Genomic DNA, 17702 nt, shown 5'->3' with positions numbered 1-17702 from the left:
CCTCAGGTTTAATACCAACAGAAGGTAAAAACATAAAGAAACTTCAAGAACTTGCACATTTTTTTTAGAAGGCGGAGAGCCTTACTACAATATGCAGTCTCTGATCCAATGATTTAACAGCTACAGTACACATGGTTGACACATAGGTTACCTATATAGAAGTTTGCAACCGTATTAAAAGTTGCAACTTTGACCCTTGAATAGCTCTTTAGCTTCCTATCATAGACTGATAGCAAACACACTTCAGGAGCTCATAATGAAATGTACATAACTTCCAATATCTCCATGGCGTTTACGGGGATTAAGATGGGTATTGGTTATGAAAATAGAAACTCCCATCATTTTCTATAGCATGGATCAATACCACAACCCTCAAAATGCAAAAGTTATCAAATCACAAACCTTAAACCCTTTAATAGATCAATACCCATATCTAAAATCATGAAAAAACCCTAGATTCGAATCGATACTCAAATACCCAACATTCCAAATCAACCAACAAATAAGTTCAAAATGATATGATACCATATATCAATAAACAAATTGAACAATTAATAACTGATTACTAATACTAAGATAATAAATAAAAGCATTTGAAAGATAAAATTGGGAAAAGAGAATATACCCTTTGGAAATCTCTAAGCACAACACCAAGTAGGTAGAAGGAATGGTTGAAGGGGTGTGAAGAAGAAGAACAGAGAAGAAGAAGAGGGTTGTGATCCATAGTGAGTTACCATCATTGCGCAGAGAGAGAGAGAGAGTATGTAGTTCTAAGGAGTGAAGAGAGAGGAATAATCGAGAACAGTTGAAAGACAATGATGCACACTCACAAGCATCAATACAAACGTAACTACTCAAGCTAGACATTGACATTTCATTGAAAGGTGAGAAAACTAAAAACAGTTTACAAAAGCTCTTCTCACCATTTGGGATAAGCTCTATATGGTGATGATGGGGAGTTGTATTGGGTTCTTCCTAAGCGGTGATAAGGTTTATGTAGTTGGGAAGGACCAAAGAACTAACACTTCACCACCTAGTTGGGGATTCCGTACTCATATCACTTCTTCATGAAGTCCTTTGAGGACCCCCTCCCCTCCCCCCCTAGATGTCATAAAATGATATGACAATCAGATGCAAAGAATCACACAAAAATATGGAAGAAAAAAGCTACATTCATTTTGATTTCACAGTCTAGTATCGCTTTTATTACATCCTCCTCTTCTTCTTTCCCTATTTATAAACTATAAATAACTATGAAACAAACTAAATAAAAAAATAAATACAATATAAATAGAGAAACAATGCTGGAACATTGATTTTTAAAAAAAAATCTCACTTTCAAGCTCGAGTCCAAACTGTTGTAAATCAACTTAAAATTGCTAAATAGCGTTTTCTTAAAAAAAAAAAAAAAAAAAGATCCAACATGAACGTCATGAAAATAGTTAGTTGTTATAATTACCAGTACTTGTATGTGCTAGTTGAGATGGGTGTAAAACGATTATTAGCCGGATCCGTGGCTATGCCAGTCCTTCAGAGACCCACATCCATTATTGTCATCCCTTGCGTAATATTCCCTTGCCCCTCGGTAACCATGTAAAAAACCAAATTAATGAGGCACTAATAGACAAAAACTCGACTACTACCCAATTTTTTGGGACTTATACTTGGGAAATATTTAATCTTGTTTGCAATTCAAATTGCTAATCTTACCATTGTTCATCTTAACGTATTGAACAACTATGTCCAAATTCAATCAACAATGTTATACCGTTAAATAAATTTCTATGAATTAACTCCACTGATTCGTTAGACTCTTACTGCATTACTGAAGGCCATCAACAAAACTGTGACAATAAATTGAGGCAACTAAATATGAATGAGACCATACACATTTTACTAAAAATCAATTGAATAAAAAATATAAAGGTCCCAATCCCCAGCAAATTACCAAGAACAAAATTGAAAGAAACTCCATGGAATAATATATAATTTTGTAGTTAAAAAGACCCGAACATACTAAATTAGAAAATGAATAAATTGTTTTTAAAAATGGCTTTACAATCACCTACAATCAAGGATCAAAGCACTGTAGTTCATCAAACAACTGTCGAACATTTTTAAAAACTATCTACTTGTTTTCATATCCAAATGCTCTATATAATTAACTTACCTGGCACAAAGCAAATGACCACACTTACCCGGCACAAAGAAAATGACCACAATACACCCAAAAAAAAAGTGGGGGGACATCAATCTGTCGATAAATACGTAAGCCGTGTTCAAGAATAGTTTCACCAAACAACAAAGAGTCTAGAATCTGAGGGAAGATAGCTATTTTCAATGATAAAAATTGCACAATAAACATTAACACTAGGTGAAAAATAATCAAAATAAGTAGGAACCTTAGCATAAATATTGTGTTTTCTCCTAAAATAAATAGATAGAAAATAATGCAAAGTGGAAAAAATATAGATTATATTTAAGGAATTGATTTAATTCGATAAATAAACCAAGTGATTATAGACAATCACAATTCCACGTCAAAGGCTTAAAATTTTGCTAATCTAAATAAATTAGGAATTTTAAATTAAAGAAGTAGATTAGAGAGAGAGAGAGAGAGATTTACCTGTAAATCATTGTTTTTTGTTTATTAGATTATCACCAAAACCAAAATCAGAATATAACACAATAACAGCCGATTGTAGTACGCCGAGATTGAGAACGGGGATATAAAACCCTAGGATTTTCGGTTTATATGTGAACAATACCGAAGATTGAAGATAGAGCAAAAGCAGAAGACGAAGAAGGAGAACTTGCACACACACAGTGAGAAGAATATTTGAAAATGCAAAGATAATACTAAAAAGGCCAAAATACCCCACAATAGAAAGAGAAAAGACAAAATTGCCCCTGTAACGTACGTGAAAAATCTTGTTCATCATACATTCATACCCCAGATTTTTCTAATATAGTAAAATAAGTACACTCTTATTAATTACTATAATTTTAGATGACCACATAAGAGATTCAAAATTGAAGTAAAAGTCTTTACCAAAAAAAAATTGAAGCGTATAAGTCCAATGTAGAAAAGTTCAAACCGAAGAAAAATATATAATCTATGTATGACTTGGCTTTCTCATAGCCTCACGCTGTAAATGACTTTAACTTGAGTTTTGGGCACCAAATTTCCTTCTAGTCAAGGTTCTTGAACTAACTTTAATAAGTAAATACCTACGGTTGGATGTGAATTTAATTCATTTCGTGAAAAATTATAAAGCTTGTACCATCAGTTATGAATCAGTATTACCCCAAAAGCCGCAAGAACTTAATCATACGTAATGTATATTGAAATTCTGAACATAAAATTCAAATTGATTAAGACTTACAACAACATGTCCTCACATATTGTCAAAAAAAAAAAAATTCTAACCAAACAACAAACGTGGTCTAATTACTCTTCTATATAACGAGGTGTTGTAATGTCAAGAATATATGTATGCATGTACATGAGCTGCATTTCGATTTTTAACAATCTACCAATAATGTTGAGGTTTGAAGTGCACCAACGTGGTTTTGCTCACCAAACTCTTTTCCCCTCTACCAAGTCTTGTTTCTTCATCCATAGGAGAACATACCACTCATTGCAACCAAGAACTAGTATAACCCTTAAGAAAACGATAGATGTTGGTGGTGTTAGACTTGCAAATGCTGTTTCCAGTGTCCATAGACGTTCAAGTGATAATGAGAAAGAAACATTCACTGTTACTGCTGTAATCAATGCAAGATTTTCGGTGAGCGGACTCTTGTCAAACCTGAGCTTGACCGGAGGTCTGGATGCTGTTACTGATTTAGTTGGTAAAGCCCTTCTTTTGGAACTCGTCAGTACAGAACTTGATCCTGGTAAGTTTTATCATTTGAAGCTAAGCTGTGTTAAACCATTGATCCCAGATAGCTGAGCTGTGTCATGGGGAGGACCTCATCGGAAACCCTCTTTCTTTATAGTGTTAAACAAGTTCCACATTTTGTGTCACCAACTAAGATCTCCTGAAGTATTAATGGAAATCGATCATCTAATAAAAATGAACTCGATATTTGCACATTTCATTGAAGACACGAGTGGCAATTTTACTAATTGATCTCGATGTGATGAACATGTATGATTTTAGTCATTTATACATTTACCATGATTCTGCTACTCTTTCTATGTTAATCTTAAACAATTTTTTTTTTCGCTAGCTAGTTAAGTTTCTGAATAAGAGAAAGTACAAGATGATAGGTACTGTTTCAAAGGCTCCTAGGTTTACAGATAATCCAGAATCCAAAGAAAATGCACCAATTAAAAATTTACAAATCTGCAGAAATAGATAGAAACAGGGTCCTCCTATCAATTTATCGATTAATGGTGGTCCCCACTCCACAAGTCTAGAGGGTAAAAGTAGTACGTGAGTACGTCCCATGTTTTGCAGCTATATCATCTCAAATAGTCAGGTCGTTTGCTCTAACATGCACACTTCCAGAGATCACACCAATTAACTTGATTCACATGAGGATCTAATTAAATCTAGGCAATTGTCTGTCAAGTATTCAACATATGGTTCCAGTAAAACCAATGGCGGAGCCAGGAAATTAGCGCGTGACAAAGTCAACAAATTAATAAAATAAACAGCCATATAACAAAATACATAATCAATATATTAATATATTGTTGTTTATATTAGTTGGATTTCTTCTAGTTTTAAATTATGTAATTTTGAGTAGATAAGTTATGTAATTTCGATATGTAATCTTGTTCAAGTTCAAGTTCAAGGAGTTAGATGTGGGTAGTTTCCTGGAGGTTCCGGCGTAGTAGTGCCTATTTCAATTTAAATAAAAGATGCGATTTATTGAAAAAATAAATAATAAACAAATTATATAAAATAACATATTACTATATTACAAAAGATTACCCAATTAACAAGTAAATAATCTACCTAGGTAGGCCTCATTTTTAACTGTTTTTGGTCACAAAGTGTGGTCTGTGTGCCTAAATGAATATACACAATACTACTATTATTTTTTTTCACAAGTTGAGGGGTGCCTACGCGCTACCTGGCCGCTCCGCCACTGAGTAAAACGTCCCAATAATGTTTATACAGCACATGTATTGGTACCATTTTGGATGCACGAGTCTTGTCATCGTATGCTTGTTTTTCTTTTTTCCTTTTTTTCTTTCGGCACACAAACAACTTTTTTAAATGTTACCACTAAATCCACGTTCAAGGACTTACGTTAGTACTTGTAAACAGTGCATGTGATGAAGTGTACAAAACTTTCCAGTAAAATTATCAATAATTAACATTTCCTTTTCCAAATGAAATACACATTTTTCTCTTGATTGTGGAACTTCATATTAAACCTTTCTATCTGAATATGGCCTGTATAAACTATAAAGTATAAAGTGCAGAATGTGGACGAGCTAGAACTGTGTTAGAAACCTATTGTATGTGTTGTACTTATATCTCTAGTTGTTAATCTCTAATAAAGAGACAGGACTGGAGAAGAAAAGGATCAAACGGTATGGGCACAAGAAAAGCAAATATGGGAAGGAGCTGAAGTTGGAATGCACCTTCGATGTCCCAGAGACTTTTGGTGATGTGGGTGCTATTTTGGTGGAAAATGAGTATCACAAGGAGATGTTCATTAAGAATATTGTGCTCAATGGATTCTCTAATGGCCCAACAACCATTACTTGTAACTCATGGATCACTTCCAAGTTCGACAATCCACAACTAAGGATCTTCTTTACAAACAAGGTCACTCTTCTCCCTCTGCATTTAGAAATTGACGGAGAAAAGGTTCGATTATAGTCGAGAGGCTCACATGGTCGTGATTTATGATCGTGAAGCCTGAAGACTGAATTATGGGCCCTAATTTATGAAGGGGCCTTTTCTAGTGCTACTACTCTTGTGTAGTGACCCAGGCCCATAATAAAAGGGCCGAATATCCAGCATTCCAGCCTATGCTATCAATATAGGATTAATCGGCCGATTAATCGCGTATCGCTTGTAGATCGATTAGTTTTTACCCATTTTTTAATTTTTTCTCACCGAACTGATTTAATCACCGAATTGACCGATTAATCGGCCGAGATGAGTGATTTCTCGCTAAACCGAGAAAAAAAATTATTGAAAATATCGGTTTCCCATCCAAAAAAATACGTAAAATTAACGAATTAGATTCTTAAACCGTATTAATAATAATATAACCCAATCAATACACAAAGCTAAGAGTTTACTTATTTTTCCCTCCTTAACGAAAGTTAAATATACAAATTATTGTATTATCCCTCTCTAATAAGTATTATCGCTTCTCAATCCCCTTATTCCTTTAAATATTTAACGTAATTTTTGTGTTTGACATATATGTAGTACTCCAAAATTGAGCTAGTTAGATGTGATTATGAGAATTTAATATTTTTTGTTGTATCTCGGATCATTGTTTAGAAATATTTGGCCGGTATGATTATACTAATATATATTTTGGAAATATCAAATATATACATCCGATATAACCGATTAAATCACCGATTAACCAATTAATTAATCGCATATCGCTCCTCGACCGATTAGTTTCGAAAATCGATTTTAACTGTTTAGTATCCAGCCCGTTTCATTAGTTGATAAGCTCAACCCTAGTCTTCTTAAAGGCCCTTTTTTTTTTTTACTGTTATAATTCCCTTGTTGCTTACAAAGTTACAAGTTATTACAACCCAAGCAACAAGGTGGTCACTGGTCAACAATGAAACATCAAGCATGACACAGATTCGAGCCGATAAAGACATCAAACATGACATTTTAGTAGTGTGCATGTTTATTTTCTCATTTTTTTTCTGGGCTCGCAAAGTGTGGTTATTGTGAGATCAGGTGTATATATATTGAACCTTAGATAAAATCAGACAAATTAAAGAGATTTCTTCTTTTATAAGTTACTTTTATTTTGCGGCATCAAGCATAATTGGTATATACATTTGTAGATCATATTCTATATAAATATCATCCAGTGGCAAAATATTCTACTACATACTAAAGACCTCTGTTTCTATTTATGTATGTGTGACAGTCCTACTTGCCATCAGACACGCCAAGTGCGCTGAAGGAGTTGAGGGAGAAGGAATTGGAGAACTTACGTGGTGATGGAGAAGGAGAACGCAAGAGTTCTGATAGGATCTATGACTATGACAAGTACAATGATCTTGGTAATCCTGACTCAAGTGATGAATTGGCTCGACCTGTCCTTGGTGGTCCTGAACATCCTTATCCACGGCGTTGTAGAACAGGGCGTGGTCCAACCAAGAAAGGTATGTGCTATTCATCAATCATCATGAGTTGCAATTAAACCATTCTGAATGAGATTGTAATTCTTTGTGTATATGTCTGTTCGGGTGGACACAGACCCATTATCCGAACAAACGAGATTGGAATTGTCTGCTTATGTTCCAAGAGATGAAGCATTCTCGGAAGAAAAGGAGTTGCAATTTATATCTACAACTTTACAAGAGGTGGTGCGTGCACTTGGACCCTCAATCCAGACAGGCATCATTGATACCAAACTCGGATTTCCACACTTCACAGCTATCGATAATATATTCGACCAAGGGATTTCATTACCTAAGCTTAAAAATCCAGGGCTACTTCAGACAGTGCTGACGTCCATTAGAGAAGGAAAAGATGATTTGTTGCTGTTTGACACTCCAGAAATGTTCAATAGTACTCTCTCTTTCTCTCTCTCTCGATCCTCGCATACACACGCAAGCACACGAACTTATTCTATTTTCTTATGCAGGAAACAGATTCTCTTGGTTAAAGGATGAGGAGTTCTCTCGTGAAACACTTGCTGGTGTCAACCCATACAGCATCCAGTTGGTCACTGTATGTTCTATACAAACACATAACATGCATATGTAGTCACTAAATCCCCGTAAAATGATTCAGATAGAAAAATCTTTGCGAGTAAAATACCTTTTCAGTGCTATACATAGTTTTAGATATTTATCTAATTATTTCCAAGCCATGATCTCTTGTGGGTGCTTCAGTGTTCTTTGTTGTTTAGTGTACGTGGTTCTCATGCGTGTGTTTGATTGAACCATTTTTTGGTGTGTTTGTAACTGTAAGTACCATACTACTATGTTATGATCGTTTATTTGGCTCAGAAACAGCATTTTATCTCCAGAGAGAGAGAGAGAGAGAGGAAAGAAAACTTACGCTTTATGGCATCATTTTCAGCTATTTGGGTGAAACGTTAAGCCTTTTCATACCTTCCATTCATGAAACAAATAATTCGAACTTTTTTCCATTTAAAAACAATTAAATATATCTCTATGTGTGTGTGTGTGTGTGTTAGAGAGAGAGAGTATCGGCCAAGAAAGATTTACTAGACAGAATGGCCAGTAACAGAACCTGAATAAATTTCAATTGATTGTTAGGAATGGCCATTGAAGAGCAATGTTGACCCGAAGATTTATGGCCCAAGTGAGTCTGCAATCACAAAGGAACTTCTCGAGCGAGAGATCAAAGGAATCATGACTGTAGACGAGGTACTACCCAGCATAATTTACAAGAGGCATGATTTACAAGGACTGGCAAGAGATGTATGAGTATGAATATTAACAATCATTAGTTTGTGTATGCAGGCATTGGAACAAAAGAAATTGTTTATCTTAGACTATCATGATTTGCTTCTACCTTACGTGAAGAAAGTAAGAGCCTTAGAAGGTACCACCTTGTATGGATCAAGAATGATATTCTTTCTCACAGAAAATAGCACGCTAAGACCCATAGCCATTGAGCTTATACGGCCACCTATGGATAATAAACCTCAGTGGAAGAAAGTCTTTACCCCTGGTTATAATGCCACCACTTGCTGGCTATGGAAGTTGGCTAAAGTTCACGTCTGTGTCCATGACACTAGTTACCATGAGCTTGTCGTTCACTGGTAAGAGTTTCTATTCCCTCTACATAAGATTTCCTAACATGACAATATTATATATTACCGAAGTTGGTTCCAGTCTTCCAGTTTCATCTAGTTTATTCGATTTTATAAGCTTTAGTGCAAGTCTTCTAGTTTTTGAAAAAAAAAAACAAAATAAAAAAGTTAAGCTAAGATTGTGGGAGCATATCTAATGGGCTCAGTTTATATTTGCACTTACTATTTTCCCTTTCACAATCTAGGCTAAGAACTCACTGTTGTATGGAACCTTGCATAATTGCGACAAATCGGCAGCTTAGCGCAATGCATCCGATCTACAGATTATTACACCCTCATCTACGCTACACTATGGAGATAAATGCCCGTGCACGAAAGGCTCTTATCAATGCAGGTGGGATAATTGAGAGCGGCTTCTCGACAGGCAAGTACTCAATGGAGCTTAGCTCTGTAGCATACGATAAGTTCTGGCGCTTTGACATGGAAGCTTTGCCAGCAGATTTGATTAGAAGGTAATTTAAATTTATTATTCTCTTAACCATTCGAAGGGTTGATGCTGTCAATAATCTTTCACGTTTAGGGGTAGGGGTTTAGCAACAATCCTCATGCACAAAACAATTTGCATCTGTGAAAACCACTTGGATGCACTGGAATGTTAATTATAGATCCATGCAACTTGAGCAGATTAACAACCTTTTTGTTATTGATACTTGCTTCAGGGGCATGGCAGTTTTGGATCCAACAGCAGTGCATGGTCTAAAATTGACAATCCAAGACTACCCTTTCGCTAACGACGGTCTTCTTGTTTGGGATGCTATTAAGAGTTGGATCAGTGAATACGTTAACCACTACTACCCAGACGCTAGCCTCATTCAAAATGATCCGGAGCTTCAAACATGGTGGACAGAAATCCGTACAAAAGGCCACGAAGACAAGAAAGACAAACCATGGTGGCCAGTACTAAAAACCGCAGACGATCTTATCCAAATCTTAACAACGATTGTATGGGTTGCATCATGCCACCATGCTGCAACCAACTTTGGCCAGTATACATATGGTGGTTATTTTCCAAATAGGCCATCCATTGCCAGAAACAACATGCCTAATGAAGACCCGTCAGAGCACAACCATAAGAAATTTTTGGAGAAACCTGAATCTTTGCTCTTGGAGTGTCTTCCAACTCAAATTCAAGCAACAGTGGTCATGGCTGTTCTTAAAGTGCTGTCAACTCACTCAAGTGATGAAGAGTATTTGGGTGGACAGATTGAACCGAGCTGGGCAGAGAATCCTGTTATTAAGGAAGCGTTTGAACGATTTAACAGAAAGTTGGTAAAAGTGGAAGGAATAATTGATGCAAGGAATGCAGACCCAGAGTTGTTAAACAGAACAGGTGCTGGTGTTGTTCCATATGAGCTATTGAAGCCATTCTCTACGCCAGGGATGACAGGAATGGGAATACCTAACAGCACCTCCATTTAGCTTTATGTATGTTCGTTTGTCTTCATTATTGAAAATAAAACACTGTTAGTTATTATGAATTTTATTTAGAGGAGGAAAGTGTAGCTTGGTTGCAACTTGCTGAATCATTTGGATAACAACATTTATGTGCACTCCCGTAATCTCTTCAAGTAATAATACACGTATATATTTATTACTACTTGAAAAGGTAAGTGGCTTTGGGATTTTAGTTGCTGTTAAGAGAATGTTTATGAGCTTATTCGGAAGAAAGTACAAAGATCATTGAATTGGAAGAGAAGCCAAATAATTTGAAATTTTGAATTTAGAAGCTGGTCAGGCATTATTCAAGATTCCCAGCTGTTTTAGCTTAAGAAGAAAAGGACTGGATGCATATACTTTGGTGTCCTGTGTAATCATAACATGTGAGTAACTCAGAAAAATATTAGTGCTACTTGAATCCATGTGAACAATTTATATTGGAAAAGAGGATTGCTCTGGTACCACTTTTGATTTGTTGGGGCACCGAAAGTAGTAGGTGAACTGTGGTTTTGTTTGTAGAAACGGTATTAAAGATTTAAATGCACAGGAGAACAAGCCTAACAGAAACATGCTTGTTTATCCATTATTGCATACCGCCTTAATGCTTGAAAGCATAATAATTTTATGCTCGGTAGTTGCTTGTAAACAATGACAGAAACTAACATCTAATAACATATACACTATTAGGAAACATAAACTTGGTCTATGACTCCTTGATAACTACTGTAAATGCACGAATTTAACCAAAGCCATTTGGGCAGTACACCATATCTGATTTTAGTTTGGTAGAGATTTATTAGGGAAGTATTTGATTAGTAGGGATTGCACATAATAAAGAGAAATATATTGTGCAACGGAAGCGATAACAACTACAAATAGCGATAATAACAACAACAACTTGAGAGGAGTGGTGAATCACAACCAACCAAAGCAAATAAAGTATCAACTATGCAAGAAATAACCAACCAAGTAGTAGAGACACAAATATTTAAGTGGTTTGGCTTATACCTAATCCACAACTAAATGAGAAGTTTCAAATTGAGAGAATCAAATAGTATTACACACTCACCTTGTTCAATAGAACACCCAAAGTCCCCTTTTAGAAGAACTTACAAATCTCTCATCACCCTTTTGTTAAAATCTTAACTTTGTTTTTATAGTGTAGCTGAAATTTCGAAGGAATACGAAATTTTGACTCATTTCGGCATATGGCTACCAAAGGCCCATTAGGCCCATCATCCCAACAATTCTCCACCTCGGCGAGAATTTCTCAAATTCGAGCTGACCAATCCGCTATACCAAACCAAAACAAACAAATGTCTCGAATAACCAAGCAAATGTCCCGAAGGACTAACAACGGCTGCACTACATAATAGTTGCCTACGCACCCTCTAAACGGGATCAAGCCAATCGTAGTTCACATATGCTCATAAGAGCCAAATCATCTCAAATGAAGGATACGAATCAAGTCCAAGCAATGGTGGAACTTGACTCCATAAACCACTTTGGTTAACATATCATTGGGGTTCTCCTTGGTATCTATCTTAGTAAGTAAGATATCACCCTCTTCCAAAATCTCTCTGACAAAGTGAAACTGCACATCTATGTGCTTTGTTCGGGCATGATGAACTTGGTTCTTGGCTAAATATATAGCACTCATGCTATCACAATGAATCTTAAGCCGATCCTGCATAATTCTCAAATCATCCAACAAACCCTGCAACCAAATAGCCTATTTCATAGCCTCAGTCACTACCATATATTCTGCCTCTATCGTAGACAATGCAACCGTAAACTGTAAAGTAGACCTCCAGCTCACCGGAGCACCAGTTAAAGCAAATACATACACAGTAGTGGACCGACGCTTATCCAAATCACCTACATAGTCAGAGTCCACATAACCCACACAGAGCTGACTAGTATCCCTCTCAAACTTCAAACCAACATCTACAGTACCAAGAATGTACCGTAGAATCAATTTCACAGCTTGCCAATGTTTCTTCCCAGGATTGTGCATATACCTACTAACAACACTAACAGCTTGTGAAATGTCCGACCTAGTACATACCATCGCATACATCAAACTACCAACAACACTAGCATATGGAACATGAGTCATGTACTCACGTTCCTCATCAGAACTCGGAGACATAGTAGTACTAAGTTTAAAATGAGGGGCAAGAGGAGTACTCACAGACTTAGTGTTCCCATCAATGCCAAACTTCTGTAGTACCTTCTTCAAATATGTCTTTTGAGACAACCAAACTCTGCCCTTTGCTCTATCTCTCTAAATCTCCATGCCAAGAATCTTCTTAGCTTCACCCAAGTCCTTCATCTCAAACTCTGAGGACAAAAGCTGTTTCAACTCATCAATCTTAGTCTTGCTTCTTGAGGCTATAAGCATATCATCAACATACAAGAGCAAGTAGATGAAAGAACCATCATGTAGTTTGCGAAAGTAGACACAATGATCATAATGACTTCTTGTGTACTTAAGCCCTAGCATAAACCAATCAAACTGATTGTACCACTACCTGGGAGACTGTTTCAAGCCATATAGCGACTTTTTCAGTTTACACACCAAATCCTCCTTTCCTGCAACTTTAAACCCTCTCGACTGAGTCATATAGATCTCCTCTTCTAAATCACCATGTAAAAAAGCAATTTTTACATCGAGCTGGGCTAGCTCCAAATCATACTGAGCTACCAAGGCCAAAAGGATGCGTATGAAGGAGTGTTTCACAACTGGAGAAAACTCCTCATTATAATCAATCCCCTCCCTCTGAGCATAACCTTTAGTTACCCATCTTGCCTTGTAATGTAACTCATCACTTAGAGATCCTTCTTTCAATGCAAACACCCATTTCCCACCAATCGCCTTCTTACCCTTAGGTAACTTTACAAGCACCCAAGTATCATTCTTATGAAGAGATTGCATCTCCTCATCCATAGTTGTCTTCTACCTTTCTGACTACGAGCACTGGATTGCTTCATAATATGAAGAAGGAGCATCTTCGTCAAGGCTTTCAATAACGGAAAGTGTATAGGTAGCATAATTGTTTAGCCAATACAATGGGGGAACATTCCTCTTAGATTTATCAGTTGCAAAATAGGCTCATGAACCGGAGCCAAAGGACCAACATTAATTTGCTCCTTTAATGGAGCCACATTCTCTACATCATCATCTGTTCCATCACCTGTATTCATTACTTCTGTGTCTTCAACTGGAACATCAACTGACTGACTACCCATGGTTACCAATCTACTAGATACAGAACCATCTGGACTAGGTGAAGACGCATCAATCTCCACCTACTGCAATACCTCTTTGGCCATACTCTCCACCTGCTGAGAGTCAGTAAACTTCAACATAGAAGCCTCATCAAATGTCACATCTCTGCTCAAGACAAACTTCTTATCTTGCGGATCCCATAACTTATAACCTTTAACTCCACCTTTCAGACCCACAAAGATAGCTTTCTTTGCTCTAGGATCCAACTTGCTCTCTTTGACATGAAAGTAAGCATGACACCCAAACACACGAAGGGAATCATAATCTTGAGCAGGTTTACCAGACCAAACCTCCATAGGAGTTTTACCTCCAATTGCAAACGAAGGTAACCTGTTAACAAGGTAGCATGCATAAATCAAAGCATCAGCTCAAAACGCTTTGCCCAATCCAATATTGGACAACATACACCGCACCTTTTCCATTAGAGTACGGTTCATGCACTCAGCTACCCCTTTCTGTTGTGGTGTACCTTTCACTGTGAAGTGTCTCTATATTCCCTAATCTTGACATTCTTGCAAGAACGGGTCACTCGTGTATTCACCACCATTATCAGTACGGAGTCTTTTGATCTTTCTGCCAGTTTGAGTTTCAATCAACTTCTTCCACTTCACAAAGATATCTATGACTTCATCTTTGTTTCTCATGGTATATACCCACAAACGCCTAGAATAATCATCAACAAAGGTCACATAATAATGTTTGTTCCCTCCAAGAGATGCATTCCTAGAAGGACCCCAAACATCCAAATGAACATAATCAAGGGTTCCACATGTATGGTGGATAGCGGTGCCAAACTTCACCCTTGCCTGCTTGCCCATAACACAATGTTCATAAAAATCTAACTTACAGGTCTTAGCACCTTTCAACAGTCCTTGCCTCACTAATGTTTGCAAAGACTTCTCACCTGCATACGCAAGATGCATATGCCATAATCTGTTGGCCTCCTTAGCAATTGCCTCTGAATGCTCAGTAACAGATACTTCCCTAGTGATTGTACTACCTTTCAAATAGTGATCTCTACACTTCTATGGTCTTAAGATACGAATAACTCGATTCCGCTCGGTATAAACTTCAAATCCTTACTCACGTGATCATGCATATAGTTTAAGTAAAGGTTTCTAACCAATCTAAGTTCAAGGACAGCATACAAATTTCTAATGCTCTAAGTTAGGAAACATAGTGAGTAAGTTTCGTAGTGTTTGCTAGCTAAGTTGTTTTGTTAAATCTTAAATGACGCTAAACATGCGAAATACAAAATTATGGTAAAACTAAGATTTTTCCTAAGATATTCAAAGAGAAGAAGAAGAAGTGGAGGATCATGATGCTCATGCAAGGTCATATTATCCTATCTTAGTATCGGATTACCACCATCTCTAAGCTATTTTGGGTTCATTATCAAACTCGAACCGGCTTGAGCGTCGATCCCTAGCGAAATGAACTCATCTCTAAGTCCATTTCCCTAGCATAAGAAGTTGAACTAGAATTTCATCTCTAAAACTCCCTTTCAACTCCTGGACACATAAAACACAATCCTACCATGTATCCATGTATCCTTAAGTCCAGGTAATGAATCCTACTCCTAAAAAATTGATATGAATCCTCACATGAGCTTCATTAACCCTCCACTTCAGAGGGTTTTAGCTCATGATCCTAGGATTGGATTAAACTACAAGAAGATATGTAAAATGAAAGATAAAGAGAATAAAACAAGAAGCTACAACCTATTTTCTTAAATAAAGAAAAGTTTATTAAAAACTAGAGAGAGTTCCCCATTAACATGTTACAAGCTTTTCTCTCCAAAACAACAAAAACTACCCAAAAAACTAAAAGTAAAGACAAGGCATGTAAAATAAATAAAAGTCAAGAAAGTAAATGCTAGCTAACTCCCAAAATCAGCCCCCCTTTACATAAGAGAGTCTTTTTCTCTTTTCCCACGTTAAACACTCCCCCCTCATTTACTTTCCTCTTATCCAAAACTAACCCCCATTTGACACCTCTCCTTTTTTTAGATAATCATCACCTAAATCTAACCACTTCATTAATTTCATGTAAGGTGTCAAATTTGCATCAATTATTTACACCTTTATCTTGACTTTCATGATGACTCATCAAATCTTGCGAGCCTGCCTAGTGGGTCCATGTGCAATGTCCAGTGGTGGTCCGGTCTTTTGGCATTTTTACAACTTCCCGCTTATGAATAGAGTTCGTTGCACTGATCATCTGGGCAGCTCACTCGTCGCATTCGGAGTCTTGGTTCAAGAGATATGGGCTTTGGAAGTTTGACGCTTCTGTGCACATAATCCCGTTTCTAACTGGATTATGTACTGTTTTAGTCTTTGGGCTTTAGTCCGGATTTTGTTAGGCTTCATGTGGGCTTGATCGGAAGGCTTATGTATACTCCCTATTCCGTGCTTAAATGTTGGCTTTATCATCATTTTTACATTAGTTGCTCCAACCTGCAAAAAGCACGAAAATGCGATTATTTCATGATTATTAAGTACAAAAATGACCGAAATGTTACGTCTCTATGGGGTTTTATAATACAGTTTTGAGTGCTTATTAAATAGTACAAGTTATTCCGCTGTATGCCTTTCATGAAAACCATTGCTCCTGAGACTAACTTCATAACACCATTTGCAATAGCTACCTTGTAGCCCTTAGCCTCCAAAAAACCAACAGAGATAAGATTCTTCTTAAATGAGAGAACATATCTAACATCCTCCAATTCCCAAAGCATTCCATCATACATCTTGAGAAGAATATTATCTATCCCCAAAGTGCAACAAGGTTGATCATTCCCCATCAACACATCTCCACTACCAAACTCCTTGAAGCTTGAAAACCACTCCCATATGGGACAAACATGATAGGTAGCACCCGTATCCAAAATCCATTCACTAGAGTCAATGAAACAAACACTAGATGTAACGGAAAAAGAAAAATTGGAACTATTTGAATCATTACCTCCTTGAGCAATGTTGACATTGGGTTGTTTCTGTTCAGCATCTTTCTTCTTGTGTTTTAACTTCTTGCAGTCCTTTTTCCAATGCCCAACCTCATAACAAAAAGCACACTCATTTCGGGCTAGAGTTCTCCCTCTTGACTTGGAATGAGATTTCCCTCTACCTCCACCAGAATTCGAGCGGTCATTTGACTCCCTCTTACCACAAAAGCAGTGCTTGTCGACTATTTTGACTCCCTTTCATTATTGTTCATCATATCCCAACTGGTCAATGCAGTCTGCACCTCAGAATAGTTCAAAGCTTTCTTCCCAAACATAATGGTGGTTTTGATATGCCCATACTCCTCCTTAGGAAGAGATCTCAATAGATGGAAAGCTTTGTCCTCATTCTTCGTTTCTTCTTCAATGTTCAATAAATCGGTAAGTAATTTGTTAAACTAATTCATATGCTGAGCTAGTGAAACACCTTCTTTCTTTCTCATATCATACAACTTTGATTTCATAAAAACACGACCTTCCATTCTCTTATCTAAATATTTCTCTTCAAGGATTCTCCAGATTTCCTTGGCCGAAGTCTCATTGAGAATAAGGTACTTCACATCCCTAGCCAAACACGATCTTATGATACCACAAGCTCGCCGATTTTTCTTAGACCAAACACTCTCCTCTATATCCGATGGCTTTTCATCTAACACATCATCCAAGTCTTGTTGGCATAGTGCATCTATAACTTCACAACGTCACATACTAAAATTGTTAGATGCATCGAATTTCTCCACATCAATTCTAGCATGATTGATATTTAAAGTCGTAGAAGATTTCTCCTTAGACGTAGAAGTCGTAAGAGTAATCATGGACTCTGTCAACATACTATTCTCAAACTTTCACACACCCCAAACAATCCACAATAACCAAAGAAACACCTTCTTGGGAATTTCAAAAAACACTTGATAGTCACAAGAGAACCCAAGTACCACAACCACAATAATC

The 17702-nt window shown here is 36.8% G+C and overlaps 1 protein-coding gene across 2 annotated transcripts; it reads left to right on the top strand.

Moving 5' to 3' along the window:
* Positions 1-3482: 3482 nt before the first annotated feature.
* Positions 3483-10618, top strand: LOC147524288 (linoleate 13S-lipoxygenase 2-1, chloroplastic-like). 2 transcript variants are annotated; one of them, XM_086602769.1, is made up of 9 exons: positions 3483-3900; positions 5530-5792; positions 7099-7336; positions 7431-7745; positions 7822-7907; positions 8462-8572; positions 8669-8970; positions 9207-9473; positions 9681-10618. In XM_086602769.1, exons 1-9 carry the CDS (start codon positions 3501-3503, stop codon positions 10438-10440), a joined length of 2742 nt encoding a protein of 913 aa, XP_086458895.1. In that variant the 5' UTR covers positions 3483-3500; the 3' UTR covers positions 10441-10618. The 2 variants fall into 2 exon arrangements, with proteins under 2 accessions (XP_086458895.1, XP_086458890.1); XM_086602764.1 differs by having other exon boundaries at positions 5524-5792.
* Positions 10619-17702: the final 7084 nt, after the last annotated feature.

Source organism: Coptis chinensis, chromosome 1 (genome assembly GCF_015680905.1).
Source record: "Coptis chinensis isolate HL-2020 chromosome 1, ASM1568090v1, whole genome shotgun sequence".
NCBI lineage: Eukaryota > Viridiplantae > Streptophyta > Magnoliopsida > Ranunculales > Ranunculaceae > Coptis > Coptis chinensis.
This window is presented reverse-complemented; position numbering and strand designations above follow the sequence as displayed.